General features: G+C 58.6%; 1 protein-coding gene across 9 annotated transcripts in view; it reads right to left on the reverse strand.

Annotated features, from left to right (window-relative positions):
• The window catches only part of VAV2 (vav guanine nucleotide exchange factor 2), a 188,285-nt gene that overhangs the window by 3,207 nt on the left and 167,087 nt on the right, over positions 1-17,991 (reverse strand). For 3 of the 9 annotated variants that reach the window (XM_024999660.2, XM_024999659.2, XM_059891905.1), the window contains 10 exons: positions 13,770-13,786; positions 12,957-12,978; positions 11,877-12,004; positions 10,674-10,748; positions 9,360-9,412; positions 7,977-8,093; positions 4,993-5,080; positions 3,705-3,828; positions 2,805-2,891; positions 1,717-1,874 (listed from right to left, as the gene is read on the reverse strand). In XM_024999660.2, the coding sequence (XP_024855428.1) occupies positions 1,717-1,874; positions 2,805-2,891; positions 3,705-3,828; positions 4,993-5,080; positions 7,977-8,093; positions 9,360-9,412; positions 10,674-10,748; positions 11,877-12,004; positions 12,957-12,978; positions 13,770-13,786 (869 nt within the window). The remainder of the gene's footprint in view (positions 1-1,716; positions 1,875-2,804; positions 2,892-3,704; positions 3,829-4,992; positions 5,081-7,976; positions 8,094-9,359; positions 9,413-10,673; positions 10,749-11,876; positions 12,005-12,956; positions 12,979-13,769; positions 13,787-17,991) is intronic. The other 6 variants (XM_024999661.2, XM_059891902.1, XM_024999665.2 and 3 more) reach the window with 3 other exon arrangements.

Below are 17,991 nucleotides of genomic sequence, written 5' to 3' on the forward strand. Positions count from 1 at the left end.
GGAGGGTCAGCCAACAAAAAGGAACGAGATGGGAAACCAGGGAAATGGATGAAAACCACAGAGACCACGCGAGTCACACACGGGCCACGGGGGCTGGCGCGCTGCGGGCCACGGGGTTGCAGAGTCAGACGCAGCTCAGGGACCGAACAACAGCACGGTGGGAAAGACTTGCGAGCAGAGCCCCAGAAAGAGAAGAGAGAAAATGCAGCAGACAGAATAGCTGAAAAATGTCCAAAACAGATGAAGAATGTAAAGCCACACATTCGGAAAGCTCCGCAAATCTCAGAGTAAATACAGGAAAAAAAAAAAAAAAACACCCACAGGCACATTCTGGTAAAACTGATGAAAAGCAAAGATTTTTTTTTCCCCCACATGGAGCCCCGTTTCTTGCAAAGGAACCACCATAAGAATGTTGACAGACTTTTATACAGAAATGATGGCAGACTGGGGACGATGGAAAGACATCCTCAAAGTGCGGAAATAAAAGACCTGCAGCCTAGAACTCTAGTTCCAGTAAAAATACTCTGCAAAAATGAACTCAATACAATAGCTCACAGAAAGGAAGCAGGTCTTGGTGGACAGATGGCTGATTCTTGGGGCAAGGGGCGGGAACGACCAAGTAGAGACGTGAAAGCCTTTTCTTTCAGTAGAATGCCCACCAAGAAGTGTCAAAGAAAAGACAGAAGATCACTATTTTCTACCACGATAGAAATAACTGAATAGGCAAAATTAATCAATGAATGATAAAACCAGTAGGTGAAAGTTTGATGAGGAATAGGCTATTTATCTGATTTCAAAGTATTATCCTGCATGTTACTTATTAATTACAGCTCATTTATAGTGCAGAAACTCAGCAGATATCACCTGAACCAAGTACTCAAGTGAAGGCCCAGGTGTGTGCTTATGAAGCTCCAGGTGCCTCTCAACACTTGACAGCTAGTGGTCCCAGCCCTCTAGGTCAACTGCCTAGAACTCAGTGGCCTCATACTTCTGAAGGGCTGTCAGATGGAAACAGGGTCAGACCCAGGGGTCTCCAAGGGCAGACAACATGCCAGGTGAAGGCAGACCAGTTTTCTCCACCTGGCAATGGAACGGTGAGTGACGGGAGCCAAGTCTGGCCACATCTATGGGCAGCTGCAGCCCCCCAAAAGCTGGACGTTTCCGAATCAGTGGTTTGTGGAGCTCAGGTACCCTGTTGGGTGAATGCCAATGGAACCGTTCAAAGCCAGGGAGGCCAGACAGGGTACCGGGATAAGGAGCCACGGGTCTGAGTCGCAGGCTGCGTGGGGACACTATGCGTCCCTTCCCATATCAAGGTGTAAACGGAGTCTTAAGGAATGGCAGGAACCCAGTGACGGCACCCAGGCTCTGCTCTCAGTCCCGAGGCAACCTGCCTGCAAAGAGGGTCGGGCACAAGCACGTGACTTGAAGACTGCACCCAACATCTGTCTCTGCCTTCACCACGACGGACCCCAGAATAGGGCTGAGTATGGACACAGGGTCAGACCAGCCGGGGTCCAGATCTGAGCCAGGAAGTCGCTTCCTCACAACGTGACCCCAGCTCGCGGAGCCTGTGGACACTAAGTCTTCCAGGCGAGGTCAGAGGGCACAGGGTTGGGCAGGGTGGTGCTTGGTGTCAGCCGGAGCCCTGACTCCCCCAGCCCCAGCGTGAGCTGGGGTCTCCGACTGGGGCCAGGGCCAGGCCTCCCCACTCACCCGGCCGCTGGTCTCGCCCTTCCACCAGCCCTGGTCCCCGCCGATGCGGCTGTATATCTTCACCACGTCACCTTCCCGCAGCGAGAGCTCCCGCAGGTCGCGGGCGGCGAAGTTGTACCTGGCCACGGCCGTGCCGATGACACGGGGTGTGAACACTGCTGGGGGAGATGGGCGGCGTCACACGGTGACGTCAGGGCCTCCAGGGTGGGGGTCCTCAGACTGAGCTGGGTCTCTCCCCCGGGGCCCGGCCTTGTGCCCGCAGAGGAGGCTATCAAGCACAAAGACACCAGAGGGACAGACCAGGCTCCAATCCCAGGGCCCCTCAGTCCTCTGGGGGTGCCCAGGCTGCAGGCATGTGGGCCATGTGAGCCGCACCGGGCTGGAGCCAGAGCTTCACCACCCGCGCTGGGGGCCATCACAGCTCTCTGAGGGCCTTCCCACGTGCCCAGCGTCTGGGAAACACATGAGTGGACTGCACGGTGACCGCTGCCCAGCCCCAGCTGTCACCCTGACAAGGGCCTGGACGTGGACCCCAGGGCACTGGTGTCCAACCCCAAACCAAACTGGACACCGGGCTGGACCAGCGTGGCCTGGGACCCGGGAGTCCTGATGGACAGGTGGCAATGGACACGAGGGGGGGACGTTGCACAAACAGCTGCTTGGTGGGCTCTGACTCTGGCAGCAGCGGGCTGAGCGGTCAGGGACAGTCAGGACTGTCCCTCTGCACCGAGTCCCACAAGTCCTCCTTACTGTTGCTGAGCGGGGCCCACCCCGATCTGCTCCCACCTCCCTCAAGGGGGCCGCTGGGCCGTTTGCTGCTATCAGAGGCCAAGCTCCCAGGAAGCAGTAGGGGGCACTGGCTGATGAGCTGGGGAGGGGTCATGGGGGTGAGCGATTCAAAGGCGAGGGCAGGGCCGAGCCCAACAGTGTCCACAGGAGCGGCAGCAACCCCCCTCCCACCCCCGCCAGCGTCCAGCTTCCCTGCCCTGCCCCGCCCCGGCTGCAGTGGCTGTGGACACGGTCAGGCTGGGGCTGTGGGTCGGCTGGCGGCAGGCCGGGCCCCCCACGCCCCCGAGCAGCAGCGGTACCTGACCAGAAGGGTGTGGAGGAGCCCTGAGAAGCAAGGCCGAGGCCCTGAGGACTGAGAAAAGAAAAGTTGTAGGAAGCGCAGGAAGCTGCAAAGAGGCGAGAGAGAAGGTGAAAAGGGGAGCTGGGGGCATCCACACGCAGTCACAGGCAGCAGGGATTGGGGGGGAGCCTACCCAGGGCGCCAGGAGGGCAGCTGGAGTCTTGAGGCCCACCTGGGCATGGACACAGCTGCCCTCACCCCCGCCCCCAGCACCTGTGTCCTGGACCACCTCCTCCCAGCAGGCAGGCTGGAGCAGGGACGCAGGAAAGGACACGTGCAGAGATCCCAGCCTTCCGCCTGCACTCAGGAGGCGCTTGCTGAAGGGCCCAGCCCCGCACTGAGCTCAGGAGGCGCCCACTGAAGGCCTGGCTTCCTCTCTGGCCTGCTCTGCCCGGGGTGGGGGGCCCTGTGGTTCTACGAGCCCCTGCAGCGGGACGAAGCAGAGTGGCTCCAAGACGGAGCCCCGGGCCCACCTTGCCTGTCTATCCAGCTGGGCCCTGTCTGTGCCAGGCAGCCCCATTCCCAAGTCGAGGTCCCAGCTCTGGCTCCCTGGCAGTCGGGTTCCCTGGGAGGGGGTGGGGGAGGGGGGTGGGGCACAGGGATGGATCTGGGGACAGAAGGGACCTGCCCCGGCTCCCTCCCCATGCTGACCTCCAGGCAGAGGCACCGAGGTTTGGAGCAGCGATTCAGAGCTGGCACTCCCGACCGGTCACACGGGGCTGCCCGGGCACCCTGGCTAGGCACGGTGCTGGCGAAGAGCTGGGGGACCTGGGCCACCCCTCCCAGGGGCGGGAATCGGGAAGGGGCTCGGGCCTAGGTCAGGGAGGTCCACCGGAAGCCTTCCTGGAAGGGGCGTTACCTGGGGAGCGGCTGGAGGCCCTGGAGGCTGTGCGTTCCCAGGCCTTGTACGGGTACTTGAGTGTGGTGTCCAGCTGCTTGAAGCTCTCCTTGAGCGAGTGGTACTGGTAGTACTCCACCAGCTCCTGCAGGATGCACGTGGCACTGCTGCCTCCGCCTCCAGGCAGTCCTCCCGGGAGCCCTGCCCCGCCTCTGCCCCTCCTCCTAGCCGCCCCCGACCTCAGCTCCCAGACAGGGGGCGGGGCGCGGTCAGTATGGCAAAGACTTTTGATCCTGCAATTTCTCTCCCAAACATTTCTAAAGGAAGAGCCGCGGGAAGAAGGCCAGGATGGATGGCCACAGACACGCCCTGCAACACTCTTCACAACAGGAAAAAATCAGAAACCCCCACCCACCCAACAGCAGGGAAGTGCTTCTAGAATGCACAGCGTATCCACGTGACTGAGTGCCGTGCAGCTACAGCGGGGCTGGAAGAGAGAGGGCCGTCCCCCTGGTGAGTGTTCACTGTGCCCAGAGGTAAACTAAGGTTGGGTCCATGTGAACAGTGGCATTGTCTGGAAAAGGAACCCATAAACCACGCCTGGGCTCCACTCCAGGCTGGGGGGACTCACCCTGAAACAAGAACGTCAGGGTTGGGGGCACGTTGTGGGGCACTTTCCCTTTTACCGTGGGCTTTCCTGCGGCCACAGTGGGACGTCTGAGAGCCCACGTGCTCGGGTTAGACGGTCTCCACACACGCAACACGTGTGATTGAGCAAAGAAACACTGGGTCTAACTTTAAATCATTTTAAGGAGGACTGTTCATGTATTTATGGCTTTCTGGCTGGGCCGGGACAGTTCTGGGTGAGGCGGGGGCAGGCACCGGAAGCCCCGTGTGCGTGAGTCCGGCCGGCCGGCAGCCAGACCTGGATGCAGCCTCCCTGGGCCTCGGTTTCTGGCTCCCGCAGAGGCTCGGCATGAACGCGCTGTGGGAGGCTGGTGACCCTGCTGTCCACCTCAGGGTTTGGGGGACAGAGGTGCTGACCTGGGAGCTGCCTTACCGGTCCCAAGGTGCCTTACAGACCAGCTTTCCTGGATCTTTCTCACACTGGAAGCACCCCCCGACCCCACCATAGAAGAGCAGCCCCTAGCCCAGCGGTGGGGGACACTTGCTGGGCCCTCCCCACTGGGAGCCTGGCCTGCAGGACACTTGCTGGGCTCCTCCCCGGGGTGGCCTCAGTGGGAGACCTAGGCCCTCCTCCCACCTTCGGGGATGGGCCAGTGGGAGCTCCCCAGGACCACGCACGTACCAAGAGGCTCTCAAATTTCTTGGCTTCTGTGATGTGGACCCAGCTGTCCTTCTCCACCACCTTAATGTGCTTCACCTCGTCGTTGAACCTGGCCAAGCACACGGGCGCAGTGGTCACTGCAGGCCGAGCGGCCCCAGCCCCGCAGGCCTCTGGGCTCACTGCACGTGTGCCGGAGAAAAGACCCGGGCCCCCGGCCCACACCTCCTGCTCTTCGCTGCTCCCTCTTGGCCCTCTCCCCCGCCCCAGCCTGGGCCTGCCTCAGACCGTCTGTCCATCCATCCACCAGGCCACCTGGTCTGTCTGAAGCCCAAACTCCCGGGTCAGCCAAGGCCTAGGGCCCCAGAGCCCCACACCCGTCCTCCCCGCAGCCCCGCGGAGACGTCCATCCCAGATGTTGCTTGCTGTCTGCACTGGGGAAGACCCCCTCCCTGCGACCCCCTTCCTGCCTCCCCCGCTCCCGCCCTGAGGCTTCCGCTGCAGCACCGTTTGTAAGGCAGAGATCTGACCTCAGCCCGTGAGGCCTGAGGGGCGTGGCCTCACCCCAGCTGTGCCACTGTCTCCTAAGACTCTCCTCCTCCTCACCCTCGCCCCTGAAGGGGCTCTTCCTCAGACACACCCAGCACAGGCCCTCAAGGCCCTGGCATGGGCAGCGCCCTCAGCCCGGAATGCTCAGCCTCCTGCCACCCTCAGGACCCTGCCTCGTGTCCCAGATCTCAACTCAAATGTGGCCTCAAAGGAGAGCTTGTACCCCTCCCTTCCAAATACCACCCCGCCCCTTGACAGCTGACTCCAAAGCCAAAGACATTACGAGTACAGAAAACCACACCCCAACATCCTCTAGGACGAGAGAGGCACAAATCCTCAACAGACCATCATTATAGTGACTCTCTCTCCATATGCACACCTATACACAACAACATATGAGAGGGACTTTACACCATGGTTAAATGCAACATTCCAGGAATGCAAGGTTGGTTTACCATCTGGAAACCAGTGGACAGAATAAAGAGCTGTTAAGTAAGCGTATGCAAACTGGCCAGCCTCCTCCCCAGTGGGGCCTTGTGGAACAGCCCCCACCCTGCTTCTCCTGGATTCAAAGTGAGTGAGCGTGCTCACCTCCGCCCTGCCAAGCTCCTTGGACAAGGCCCTCTGAGCCCCACTCCAGAGCCCTGCGGGCCCAGCACCCAGAAGGTGCTCCGTGAATTCCCATCAGGTGAGGGACAGCTCTGCCGCGGACCTGCCATCAAGCCTCATGCTCCTCTGCTCTCCTGGGGCCCTGCCAAGACTGCTGCGGTGGGAGGCCCCGCCCACACTGGGCCACGCCTCACCAAGCCCATCACCCGTGGCAGGCACAGCTGACCTCGGCTCGAGAGCAGTCCTACGTGCCGGGTGGCCCAGGCTACGTCCAGCTGGAGGCCACTGGACAGCTGTCACTTTCAGTGAACATCTTCAGGCGTCCTCTGGTTTTTGCATTTTAGAAAAACCAGTGCATTGTTTTCAGGCCCAAACATTTGTGGGGCCTCTTAGAAAGGCCGTGGGGACCGAGGCAGGTTGTCCACTTGGGTGAGGGGTCTCATCTTCAGTTTCAACTCCTCCTGGTTCCCCAGATCCTGACCTGCAGCACTCCCACCTGGAGGTCCTCCAGGAGCCATTCTGTACAGTGGGACCCTGCCCTGGATGACCAGGGAATGACCACCTGCAGACCCCTCAGTAATGTGGGGAGGGAAGGGGGAGGTTCACACACGTGCACACACATGTGCACACATCCACACACGCACACATGTTCACACATGTGCACACACGTTCTCACGACACACACATTCACACACGCTCTCACGACACACACACGCACACACATGTTCACACGTGCACATTCACACATGTACACACGTGTGCGCACATTCACACACATGTGCACATTCACACACGTGCACACACGCTCACATGTTCACACAACACATGCACATACATGTGTGCACTCCCAATCATGCGCACTCACACGCGTTCACACATGTTCACACGTGCACACACGCACACATGTGCACATTCACACATGCACACACATGTGCATTCACACGTACACGTGTGCACACATTCACACACGTGCATGCACACACATGCTCTCACGTGTGCACACACGTTCACACAACACTGTGTACATACATGTGCGCACACATTCACACATGTGCACACACATTCACACGCACTCACACATGTTCACACATGTACACACACGTGCGCACACATGTGCTGGCCAGTGGCAAGTGCTCAGGTCATCACTGGCCCCCACTGCTGGGGCACCCATGCCCTCAGCCCCCACTGGGCCCAGACGTAGAGGAGGCTGGTGTAGATAGAGGGGAGAGCAAAAGCTGAAACGGAAGAATGGGAGCGGGCTGTGTCTTCAGGACCTGGGTGTGGCCCCGCTGAGCTTGGTTCTTGTCTGCCTCTAACAGCCAGAGGCGCTCCTGCCTCCTACAGAAAGGGCCTCCCTGCTCCCTCATGTCGACGTTTGTTACTCACTTGATACCAGACTTCTGTTACTCACTCGAAGCACCCAGTGGCCCTGCCATGGACCTCCCCAACCCCTCGCACCGGCACCCACCCAGCAGACCCGAGGAGGGTTTCCCTGGACACAGACCACTGTGCTCGGGGCTCCTGACCCCGCTGAGGTCACAGCAAACCAGAGCCCTCTATTCACTGGCCCGAGACGCTGGTCCAGGGCGCATTCTGTGCCAGTGGCGACCAGCCACCAGTCAGCTTCTGTCCTTTGAAGAGGAGACAGGAGACCCAGGAGGGGGCAGCTTCGGGGCAGGGGGATCCCAGCCCCAAGGCCGTGGGCTGAAGCCTTTCATGCCTAAAGTGCACAGTGTGGGCGGCACGTCCCAAGGCCACACCCAGCAAGCCCAGGATCTGGTGGGGATGTGGACGCCCGATTCAGAAGGGCACTGGGGCAGGGGTCTCCCTGATCCCCAGCCTCCACGTACTTGATACTTATGGCAAAGCGCTCGGCCTCCGCCGGCCGCTCCCTGATTAGGTAGGTCCCGCTGGCGTGGGGTTTGAGCAGGTTGTCGGTCTGCTGCCTCTCCATATTTCCGGCAAACCTGGAGCAGAGGAGGAGACGGAGCCTTGTGTCACACGGCCTGAAGGACAACCAGCCGGCCTCTAACTCACTGCTTAAGAGCCTACTGGGAAGCGAGGCCACGCCCCAGGAGGCGGGGCGAGGGGTGGGCGGGGCCCAGAGGAGACAGGGGCGGGGCATCTACGTGCCAGCGCACAGGGTCGAGAAGAGGGCCCAGACCCAGCCAGTCCACCTGGGTCTCGCCCTCCAGAACCCAGGGTCTGCAAGAGGCATTCAGGGAAAAGGCATTAGATCAAAATGTCCTTTCCAAATTCTTACTGTTTAGGAAGAAGAAAAAAACACAAACTGCTCACGTAGGGTCTTGTTTTGTGTTCTAACCCTTTGTGTCTGGAAGCTTTTCTCTCCATCTCTATGAAAATGAAGCCCACCCACAGCCCATCTCTTCTCCAGAACAAAGCCTGACCCCATTCGCACCTCCCTGTAGGGCTGAGTTGGGACTTCTGTAAATGGATTCATTAGAAAACTGAAATTCTGTGCCTCAAGTGAAGAATCACAGGCAAGTCCTCCACCCTCCACATTCAAATGCAGTGAATAGTGTACTAGAGGGAACAGACCCTGGGGTCTCAGAGACACGGGTGTGGCGGCTGAGCCCCGGTCCCAGGCAGCGGGTGAGCCTGCAGACGGGGTGATAAAAGCTAGAGCCCAGGCCGACCTGCACGTGAGACTCACGCCTCCCACATCCACACACATTTATTCATCAAACAGCCCCACCTCTCTCATCAAGCACTGTGTGAGTAAATACAGTTATAACTTTTGGCCTTAAATACATGGCTCACATGGTGAAGAATCTGCCTGCAATGCAGGAGACCTGGTTTGATCCCTGGGTCAGGAAGATCCCCTGGAGAGGGAAATGGCAACCCACTCCAGTCTTCTTGCCTGGAGAGTCCATGGACAGAGGAGCCTGGCGGGTTACGGTCCATGAGGTCACTAAGAGTCGGACACAACTGCGCGACTAACACTTTCACAACTCCTTTTCTATATTTTATACTCAAGTAAGATCTCATTTAAAAAAGGTTTCCTTCTCCTAATGTTCTAACCTGATGATCTATCTGTTTGTTACAGGGAAACAGCTGCCTGGGGTACAGAATATTCTCCCTGTTTCCCAGCGACTCACAGCTGAGAAGGGGAGAAGGGGCCGCGTGCAGCTGGGCTCAGCCACCCTGGAGACACGGGGGGCAGCCAGGGACCTCACGCCCCCAGCACGAAGGGGACCCGCTGACCCACTCACCAGGGGTATGCCGTGTAGTCCATCTCCCGGGACAGCGGCCGGCTGATGGGTGGCTGGCAGGAGAGAATGCTGGGGTCAGTGTCTCCCCAGGGACTGTCCACAGCGTGGGGACCAGCGGTTTCCTATCACCAGTGAGCTGGGGGGCCCAGCCCTGGCTCCCAGCACATCTGTGAACTCTCACCCAGAGCCACTGGCCTGGGAGGTGCCGGGACGCACCGTCTCTAGGCAGGTGCTCGGTGGGTTTGACTGAATGAATGATTGACTGAATGAATGAACGTATAGCACTCAACGACCAGTGCACTGTTAGAAGGAAGAGAGCAACCCAAAGGCTGCTGGGACTTCTCAGCGGTGGACAGGAGCACACCCTACCCTCCTGTTCTCTGTGCAGACGGCTGCAGCCCCAAGGGTGGGCACGGGGCCGGCAGTAGTGTCTGCAGGCGGAGGGCTCCATCTGCAGGTGAACCGTGCCGCTCTGCAGACCCTATGCTGTGCCCTCGCTGGCCAGAGCCCTCCCCCCGGGCCCCCTCACCAGACCACAGGATGGGTAAAAACGCCAGACTACCTGTCCCCACCCCACCCCAGTCACCATGCCGATGGGGAAACTGAGGCCCAGGGCCAGGAAGTGCCTCCCGCAACACACACAGGCCACTCAGTGAGTTAGCGACATTTTCTTCCTCTGCTGTCTGGTCCCCTTGCCCTGTCAGCAAGGCACGTCCAAAAATGCTTTCTCCTTCACCGGGGCAACGGCCTGCGCGGAAGCGGCAGGCTGGGCAGTGGGGCCGCAGGCCAGGCAGGGCCCGATGGGCACTCCAGGACTCCCAGGGGCCTTGCACCTGCCTCCTGCCACTTTGGGAGAAGTTTCATTCTCTCAGTCTTAGCTGTCTTTTCCTGGGGGAATGGGTGTGATGCCATCATTCAAGGCTGACAGCAAGATGCCTTTTGTAAGACAGCAGGATCTGCTCCACAGCACTCAAATGAAAGAAATGCCATATCGCCTCTTTTCTAAATAACACAGTCCCTAGCTCTGCATCTCTATGTTTGAGGAAGAAGACCTATGAAGGCCCTAAAAGCTGAAGAAAGGCAGCTGGTCTCTGGTCCATGATACCTGCTACAGAGATGCCCATTTTAGTGTTTTTAAGACCAGCCATGTCTTCCCACCAGGAGGGCACCCCTGCCTCTTGGACTCCCGTCCCAGCTCTGAGGCCAGCTCATGATGGCCTGAACAAGCCCAGGGTGTCCTGAGTGAGAAGGATGTTCTCGGCACTCACGGCACCCTGGCCCCACGCTTCAGAAGCTTCCATGAAAAGTACTCACCCTTCCATCCACAGGACAGGGCTTCACAGACGAGCTGGGGAAGTAGCCTGACTTCCTGGTCTGCACCAGCCGACCCTGGGGGTGGACAGAGGTCAGGGTGTGCGGGGCCTGGCCTGGCTAGTTTTGGGGGAGGCAGGGAGTTATCCCACGGAGGACGAGGGGAGTCCCTGAGAAGCCTGTTACAGCATCACCTGTTGTCACCTGAGCTGAACTCAGAGCCATTCTGGGCAGGAAGGTGAAGTGGGGGGCACCCCACTTCCCAAAGACACGGAGGCCCCAGAGAAGGGATAAGTCTCTCTCCCGGAAGCCGTCTCCTCTTATCCACACCGGCCCTTCCCAAGCCGTCAGGGGATCACGGACCTAGGGTCCGTGGGGGCTCACTCTCCCCGCTCCCTCCCAAGGTCCCCCCAGCAGCCCTCACCTTCCCATCAGCCAAGTGTCTCTGCAGGGCCACTCAGACCTCACGGCCCCGGGGACACCGGGGAGAGGAGGGGCAGCGGGTGGCCGGGTCAGTGTGGGGGAGACCGGACCGCAGCCACTGAGTCAGTTACATGAGGCACAGCCTAGCGCAGCGAGTCCGTGAGTGAGGACGCAGTGAGAAGCACCGCACGCGTGACTCGGACGCTGACGAACACGTGTGCTAGCGTCAGTTCTAAGCAGGTCACTGCGGTCCCCGGGCGGGAAGTGCCCTGGGTCCCTGGGGCGCCGTGTGGACCCCCGGGGACGGGGCTTAGGAGAGCAGCCGCACTGGCCACCCCACCCCCCTTCTCGGGCCCCCTAACTGGAACAGCAGGATTCTCGGCCCAGAACCACAGACCATCACGGGGACCTGTGTCTCCTGGGGGATGGCTGTGCAGGGCCTCGGACATGCTGTCCCCCCAGCGCTGGGCACAGGGCGCTGGCCGGGACTGGGGCGGGCTGGGAAGCAGGGTGGGAGAGGCGTGGTCTGTACGTACAGGACGCAGCCCAGGCAGGAGGCTGCAGGGAAAGGGCTCGGACGACAACGGTCTCTCCGGCGAGGGGACGCTGCTCCCCCTGCCATGTCAAAGCAGACACCCTGACACCCAGGCCCTGCGAACAGCCATTTTCTCTCTGATGGTGTAGCACCCGAAGCCCAGCCTGGCCTGGAAACGCAGCACTCTCCACTTCTGCCCTGGGGAGTGAGGAGGGGGCAGCTGGGGGCGAGATCCTCCCGGGACCCACCTCCCACCACTGAGACTCGGGGTCGCCTCTCAGCAGCTCGATCACATCGCCCGTCTGGAAGGTCAGCGCCGGCTTCGTGGGGGGAGCGGGGTTGCCATGGTAATTCTGCACGGCCACCATCTTGGGACCTGCGGAGGACAGGGCCGGAGAGGCCTGGCTTGGTGATGTCGTCCAAGGCGCCCTTGGCCTCCCTGGCCTTCTCGGACCCCTTGGGGCTCCTGGAAGTGGACGGGGCCCTGTCGCGTTCCTCCTTGAAATCTTCCCCTAAGACTCGCATGTCTCTTCCTTAAACATCATAAGTATCAATAAACTATTTATGTGATGAATAGGTTCAGGGTGTCATTTCCATAACGGTAACCTGTTTTTAGAGAGCACTTTATGTGTCTTCCTCCAGACACCGTGGGATCTGTGGCGGAGCGCTGCATGGAGCAGGAGACCACGCATTCCTCCCGTTAGAGACGGGGGCGGGGTCAACGGCCGACCGAGCCACCGACTGCTCAGGGCTGACACGGGGGCCCGGCTGCGCCCCCGAGAACTTGTGGGTCTCTCGAGCCCTGCGCTGACCGGCCCAGCCCTGCATGGGCCGTGTCTGCCGGGTCTGGTTCTGACACTGGTGCCCCGGAGGCGGGAACGCGGCTTCTTTGACTGGCCTGTTTGATTGGCTTTCGTGATTGGCTTGGACTTTGCCTGCAGCTCGGGCTGCGTCAAGCCTGACGCTTTCAGTCTCCTTTTGCCCAGTTCAGAGCCACCGGGACACGGGGGACGGGAGAAGCTGGGAGCACAGATATCTGCTCCGTGCGGGGCCTCCAGGCCGCAGCTCAGAGTCTCTCCTGGGCTGAAGGGACCCTGGGCAGGCTGGGCCCTGTCCCCACCCCTGGCACTGTGTCGATAGAAACTAAGACGGCTCCCAGGGGAGGTGGCATGGAGGCGGGAGGGAGATGGGGCCAGAGGGCGCACAGACCCTGGGGGCCCGGAGCTGAGACCTTGGGGCGAAGCCAGCAGCCACCGTGGCTAGGCCCAGGCTCCCAGGGTGACCCCCGACAAGGACGACAGCAGAGAAGGCCCAAGTCCCAGACTCACCTGGCCCCGCTCCAGAGGCATCCTGTGAGGGCAAGGACAGATGACAGTAAGGACGGAAGGCCGCCCGAGCAAGACACCCCCACCCCCTACACCCAATGAGAGACGTCAAGGCAGGGAGGACAGAGCAGAGGGACACGTCCTGGACACCCACAGGGACTTGTGACAGTTCCCCCGTGGGACCTCCACCCTCCACCTCAGCGCCCCTCCGCAGCCCCGGGACATTTGTCCTCTTCCCCTTCCCATCCCTGACCACTAACTTCCACCTCCTCCAGGAAGCCTGCCCTGACCACTCCACCCGGGGCTTGTCTTCTCTGGCTGGGGCAGGTCCTGCTGCACACAGTAAGTGTGGGGTGTTCGCTCCTCCTGGAGGGCATCTCTGCACCCCACGTAAGAGCCTAAGTGCTGGACTGCATGGCCGAGGAAAGACGTGATGTCCACACCCCATAAGTGAGCTCAGTGACTTCATCTCTGATTAGTTCAAGAGAGGGTGCTACATCGAGTCGGGACGGGAGGGAGGTGGGTGGATGCCTGTGGCGGATCCTAGCACCCACGGCCACCAGCAGGACCGCGAGGAGGCGGCACGGGTGGCAGCTGGGCAGGGGGACAAGCTGTCAGGCCAGGAGGCCGCGCCTGGGGACCCATTTCTGTGTGGTGACCACAATGGAAAACAAAGGGCCCTCGTAACCAACGGGGCTCCGCGAGCCAGCCTGGCCCCACGGGCCTGAGGGCTGGAATGCTTGGGTCTTTCTGGCTCTGGGCACAGCGCAGCGTGTGGTGCAGGGCAGCAGGAAGGGAACGGTTTTGCGGACTCACCGGGTCTGCAGGAGAACCTGAAACGGAAGCACACGGGGGTCAGAGGGCAAGGGGCCAGGACTGTGGACCGGGGGGCTATCGCCTCACAATGAGAGCCGCTGGGGGCGCCCAAGTGTGCCAGGAGGGGCGCATCAAGGCCCGTGGGCACAGACAAGGATTGTGGACATGCCCGGCTGGTGACCGTGAAAATCCCTCAGTTACTTCTAACGACAAATTCTGAGCTCTGGTTATGGGGGGTCCATGGGAGAGCCCCCCACGGCCAACAGGTTTCCTGCACGAACCAACTCTGCTCCCAGGCAGCAGGTCCCCAGCCACTGGGCAGAACCCCAGCCCAAAGGGGAGAGAGCCCCCGTTGACTAGTGACGCCCGCCATACGCCAGGGACAGGAGGCAAGCTACTCTGTCAGCCCACCCGTTCTCACACACGGGCACTCCAGCTTGTCAGATGGAAGGTGAACATTCTAGAGATTCTTTTCGCCTGCCCTGGGGTGACCCTAGGGGAGGACACAGTGCTGGGCTGGGCCCCAGCCATCCATCCAGCCGGGCGGCCAACTCCACCACTGGACAAAGCAAGCGCCACAGCAGCTGACGTGTGGCTGAAGGGCCTTCAACACCACCTCACACTCGCGGTCGCAGCCTGCCTTGGGCAGACGCAGGAATCCGACCCTGAAGAGCAGAGGTTAGGGGCATCAGGCACCGGGCAGGCAGGCAGCTGGTGCCCCCAGGGGAGGATTCCTGGGGAGAGGTGCCCTGGGAGGGGCCGGCATCTCCCTGGGACATCCTGGCCCTGGGGGCAGCAGACGGGTAAACCTGCCCGGCCCAGAGGTGGAGCCGAGGAATGTTGCCTGAGACCAGGAGGAAAGATAAGCACGTGGGAGGAAAGGAAGGAGCTTGGACTGTGCAGAGGAGAAAAAGCCAGGAGGGGCTGGGGCAGGGCAGAGACACAGAGAGCGGCCATGTACCTGCCCTTGGGGGGACCAATTCAGTTCAGTTCAGCCCCTCAGTCCTGTCCAACTCCGAGACCCCATGAATCGCAGCACGCCAGGCCTCCCTGTCCATCACCAACTCCCAGAGTTCACTCAGACTCACGTCCATTGAGTCAGTGATGCCATCCAGCCATCTCATCCCCTGTCATCCCCTTCTCCTCCTGCCCCCAATCCCTCCCAGCATCAGAGTCTTTTCCAGTGAGTCAACACTTCACATGAGGTGGCCAAAGTACTGGAGTTTCAGCTTCAGCATCATTCCTTCCAAAGAAATCCCAGAGCTGATCTCCTTCAGAATGGACTGGTTGGATCTCCTTGCAGTCCAAGGGACTCTCAAGAGTCTTCTCCAACACCACAGTTCAAAAGCATCAATTCTTTGGCGCTCAGCCTTCTTCACAGTCTAACCCTCACATCCATACATGACCACAGGAAAAACCATAGCCTTGACTAGACGGATCTTTGTTGGCAAAGTAATATCTCTGCTTTTCAATATGCTGTCTAGGTTGGTCATAACTTTCCTTCCAAGGAGTAAGTGTCTTTTAATTTCATGGCTGCAGTCACCATCTGCAGTGATTTTGGAGCCCAGAAAAATAAAGTCTGACACTGTTTCCACTGTTTCCCCATCTATTTCCCATGAAGTGATGGGACCGGATGCCATGATCTTCGTTTTCTGAATGTTGAGCTTTAAGCCAACTTTTTCACTCTCCTCTTCATCAAGAGGCTTTTTAGTTCCTCTTCACTTTCTGCTATAAGGGTCGTGTCATCTGCATATCTGAGGTTATTGATACTTCTCCCGGCAATCTTGATTCCAGCTTGTGCTTCTTCCAACCCAGCGTTTCTCATGATGTACTCTGCATATAAGTTAAATAAGCAGGGTGACAATATACAGCCTTGACGTACTCCTTTTCCTATTTGGAACCAGTCTGTTGTTCCATGTCCAGTTCTAGCTGTTGCTTCCTGACCTGCATACAAATTTCTCAAGAGGCAGATCAGGTGGTCTGGTATTCCCATCTCTTTCAGAATTTTCCACAGTTTATTGTGATCCACACAGTCAAAGGCTTTGGCATAGTCAATAAAGCAGAAATAGATGTTTTTCTGGAACTCTCTTGCTTTTCCCATGATCCAGCGGATGTTGGCAATTTGATATCTGGTTCCTCTGCCTTTTCTAAAACCAGCTTGAACTTCAGGAAGTTCACGGATCACATATTGCTGAAGCCTGGCTTGGAGAATTTTGAGCATTACTTTACTAGCGTGTGAGATGAGTGCAATTGTCCGGTAGTTTGAGCATTCTTTGGTGTTGCCTTTCTTTGGGATTGGAATGAAAACTGACCTTTTCCAGTCCTGTGGCCACTGCTGAGTTTTCCAGATTTGCTGGCATATTGAGTGCAGCACTTTCACAGCATCATCTTTCAGGATTTGAAGTAGCTCAACTGGAATTCCATCACCTCCACTAGCTTTGTTCATAGTGATGCTTTCTAAGGCCCACTTGACTTCACATTCCAGGATGTCTGGCTCTAGGTGAGTGATCACACCATCGTGATTATCTGGGTCGTGAAGATCTTTTTTGTAGAGTTCTTCTGTATATTCTTGCCACCTCTTCTTAATATCTTCTGCTTCTGTTAGGTCCATACCATTTCCGTCCTTTATCGAGCCCATCTTTGTATGAAATGTTCCCTTGGTATCTCTAATTTTCTTGAAGAGATCTCTAGTCTTTCCCATTCTGTTGGGGGAACCACGACCTCTTAAAACAAAGCCCGGTGCCCACCAGGGGCTCTCAGAGTCACGGGAAGGATGCTGACAACGTCAGCTTGCGAAAGACACACCCCTGCCTGTCCAGTGAGGCCTCGGCTGTACGTGTGTGTGCTAAGTCACTTCGGTCGTGTCCGACTCTGTGCAACTCCGTGGACGGTAGCCCGCCAGGCTCCTCTGTCCATAGGGTTTTCCAGGCAAGAATACTGGAGTGGGTTGCCATGCCCTCCTCCTCCAGGGGATCTTCTCAACCCAGGGATCAAACCCGTGTCTCTTACATCTCCTGCATTGGCAGGCGGGTTCTTTCCCACTAGCACCACCTGGGAAGCCCCCAGCTGTACATACGAAAACCAAGCAAACCTAAAGAGGATTGGCATGGGGGGTCTGGAAAAAAAAAGGAAGAAGGCACGTGATGGCCATCAGCGGTGTTTTTGCCTGGCGTGACCACGAGTTGCTTTTATCTCCTTTACATTCCTCCGCATTTTGTATGAAAGTGGGTATTTAACAATCCGAGGGCAAAGAGAAACAACAAGATTATTTAAAACTTAGAAAGCTAGTCGGGGAATATGCCAAATGCCACCTTCGATTATTTCTTAATACGCTCATAAGAGATGACTATTTTCTTCTTTATTCCATTTCTTCTGTTTTTTTGCTCCTCTATTATTTTTGACAAATAAATATGTTACTTTCAAGACCACAAAAAAAAAGTCAAAAGAAACGAACCGTCCGGTCTCTCGACATGAAGGACACGCGGCCACCAGAGGGCGGTATCCACAGGCAAAGAGGAAAAGCCTCCTTCTCTGGGGCCGGGGGGCCGGCGGCTTCCTCCAGCCTGGAGCAGAGCAGCAGGGCTCCGCTGGGCCAGTATGGGCGGCAGCGGGCTCAGCTGAGACGCGGGGGTCTGGGCTGACCTGTCGGACCCTCCTCCCTGGTCAGGGTCCTGGGCCAGCAGTCGCAGTAAATGAGGAACTGACAAAAACTCTCCTGCTCTGCATGCTGGTATCTTGGGTGATCAGCAGGCCTGGCAAGTGCTGCCGTCTACCTGGAGCGTGTCAGGCCTCTCTGAGCACAGGTCCCCCGGGCGTGAATGGCAGCGTAGCCGCCCCGTCTCATGGGGCCAATGGGGCGGATGAGCCCACGTGAAGCACGGAGCGCGGTGCTGACGCTCAGCACAGGCCCGTGCCCAGATCACACGGGCAGCCAGCCCTCACCACGGCCGCTGCAATCTTTCGGAACCGTCTGAGGCTTCCGGCTGCCATCCAGCAGCTCTAGGCTGGGAACTCCCCCAGCTCATCCCCCAAACCAAGATGATTCAGAGGAGCCTCAGCCTTCCCATCTGACAAATGGGCTCGGGGCCAAGGGGAGCCTTGTGTAATAAATGCTGGGCATGCAGGGGAACCATCTACAAACGGGGCAAGAGAACCGGGGGCCAAGGTGTTCCTCTGTGAAGGGAAATCTCCACGAACTGCCAAGAACATTCTGTGCCCTGGG

Source organism: Bos taurus, chromosome 11 (genome assembly GCF_002263795.3).
Source record: "Bos taurus isolate L1 Dominette 01449 registration number 42190680 breed Hereford chromosome 11, ARS-UCD2.0, whole genome shotgun sequence".
NCBI lineage: Eukaryota > Metazoa > Chordata > Mammalia > Artiodactyla > Bovidae > Bos > Bos taurus.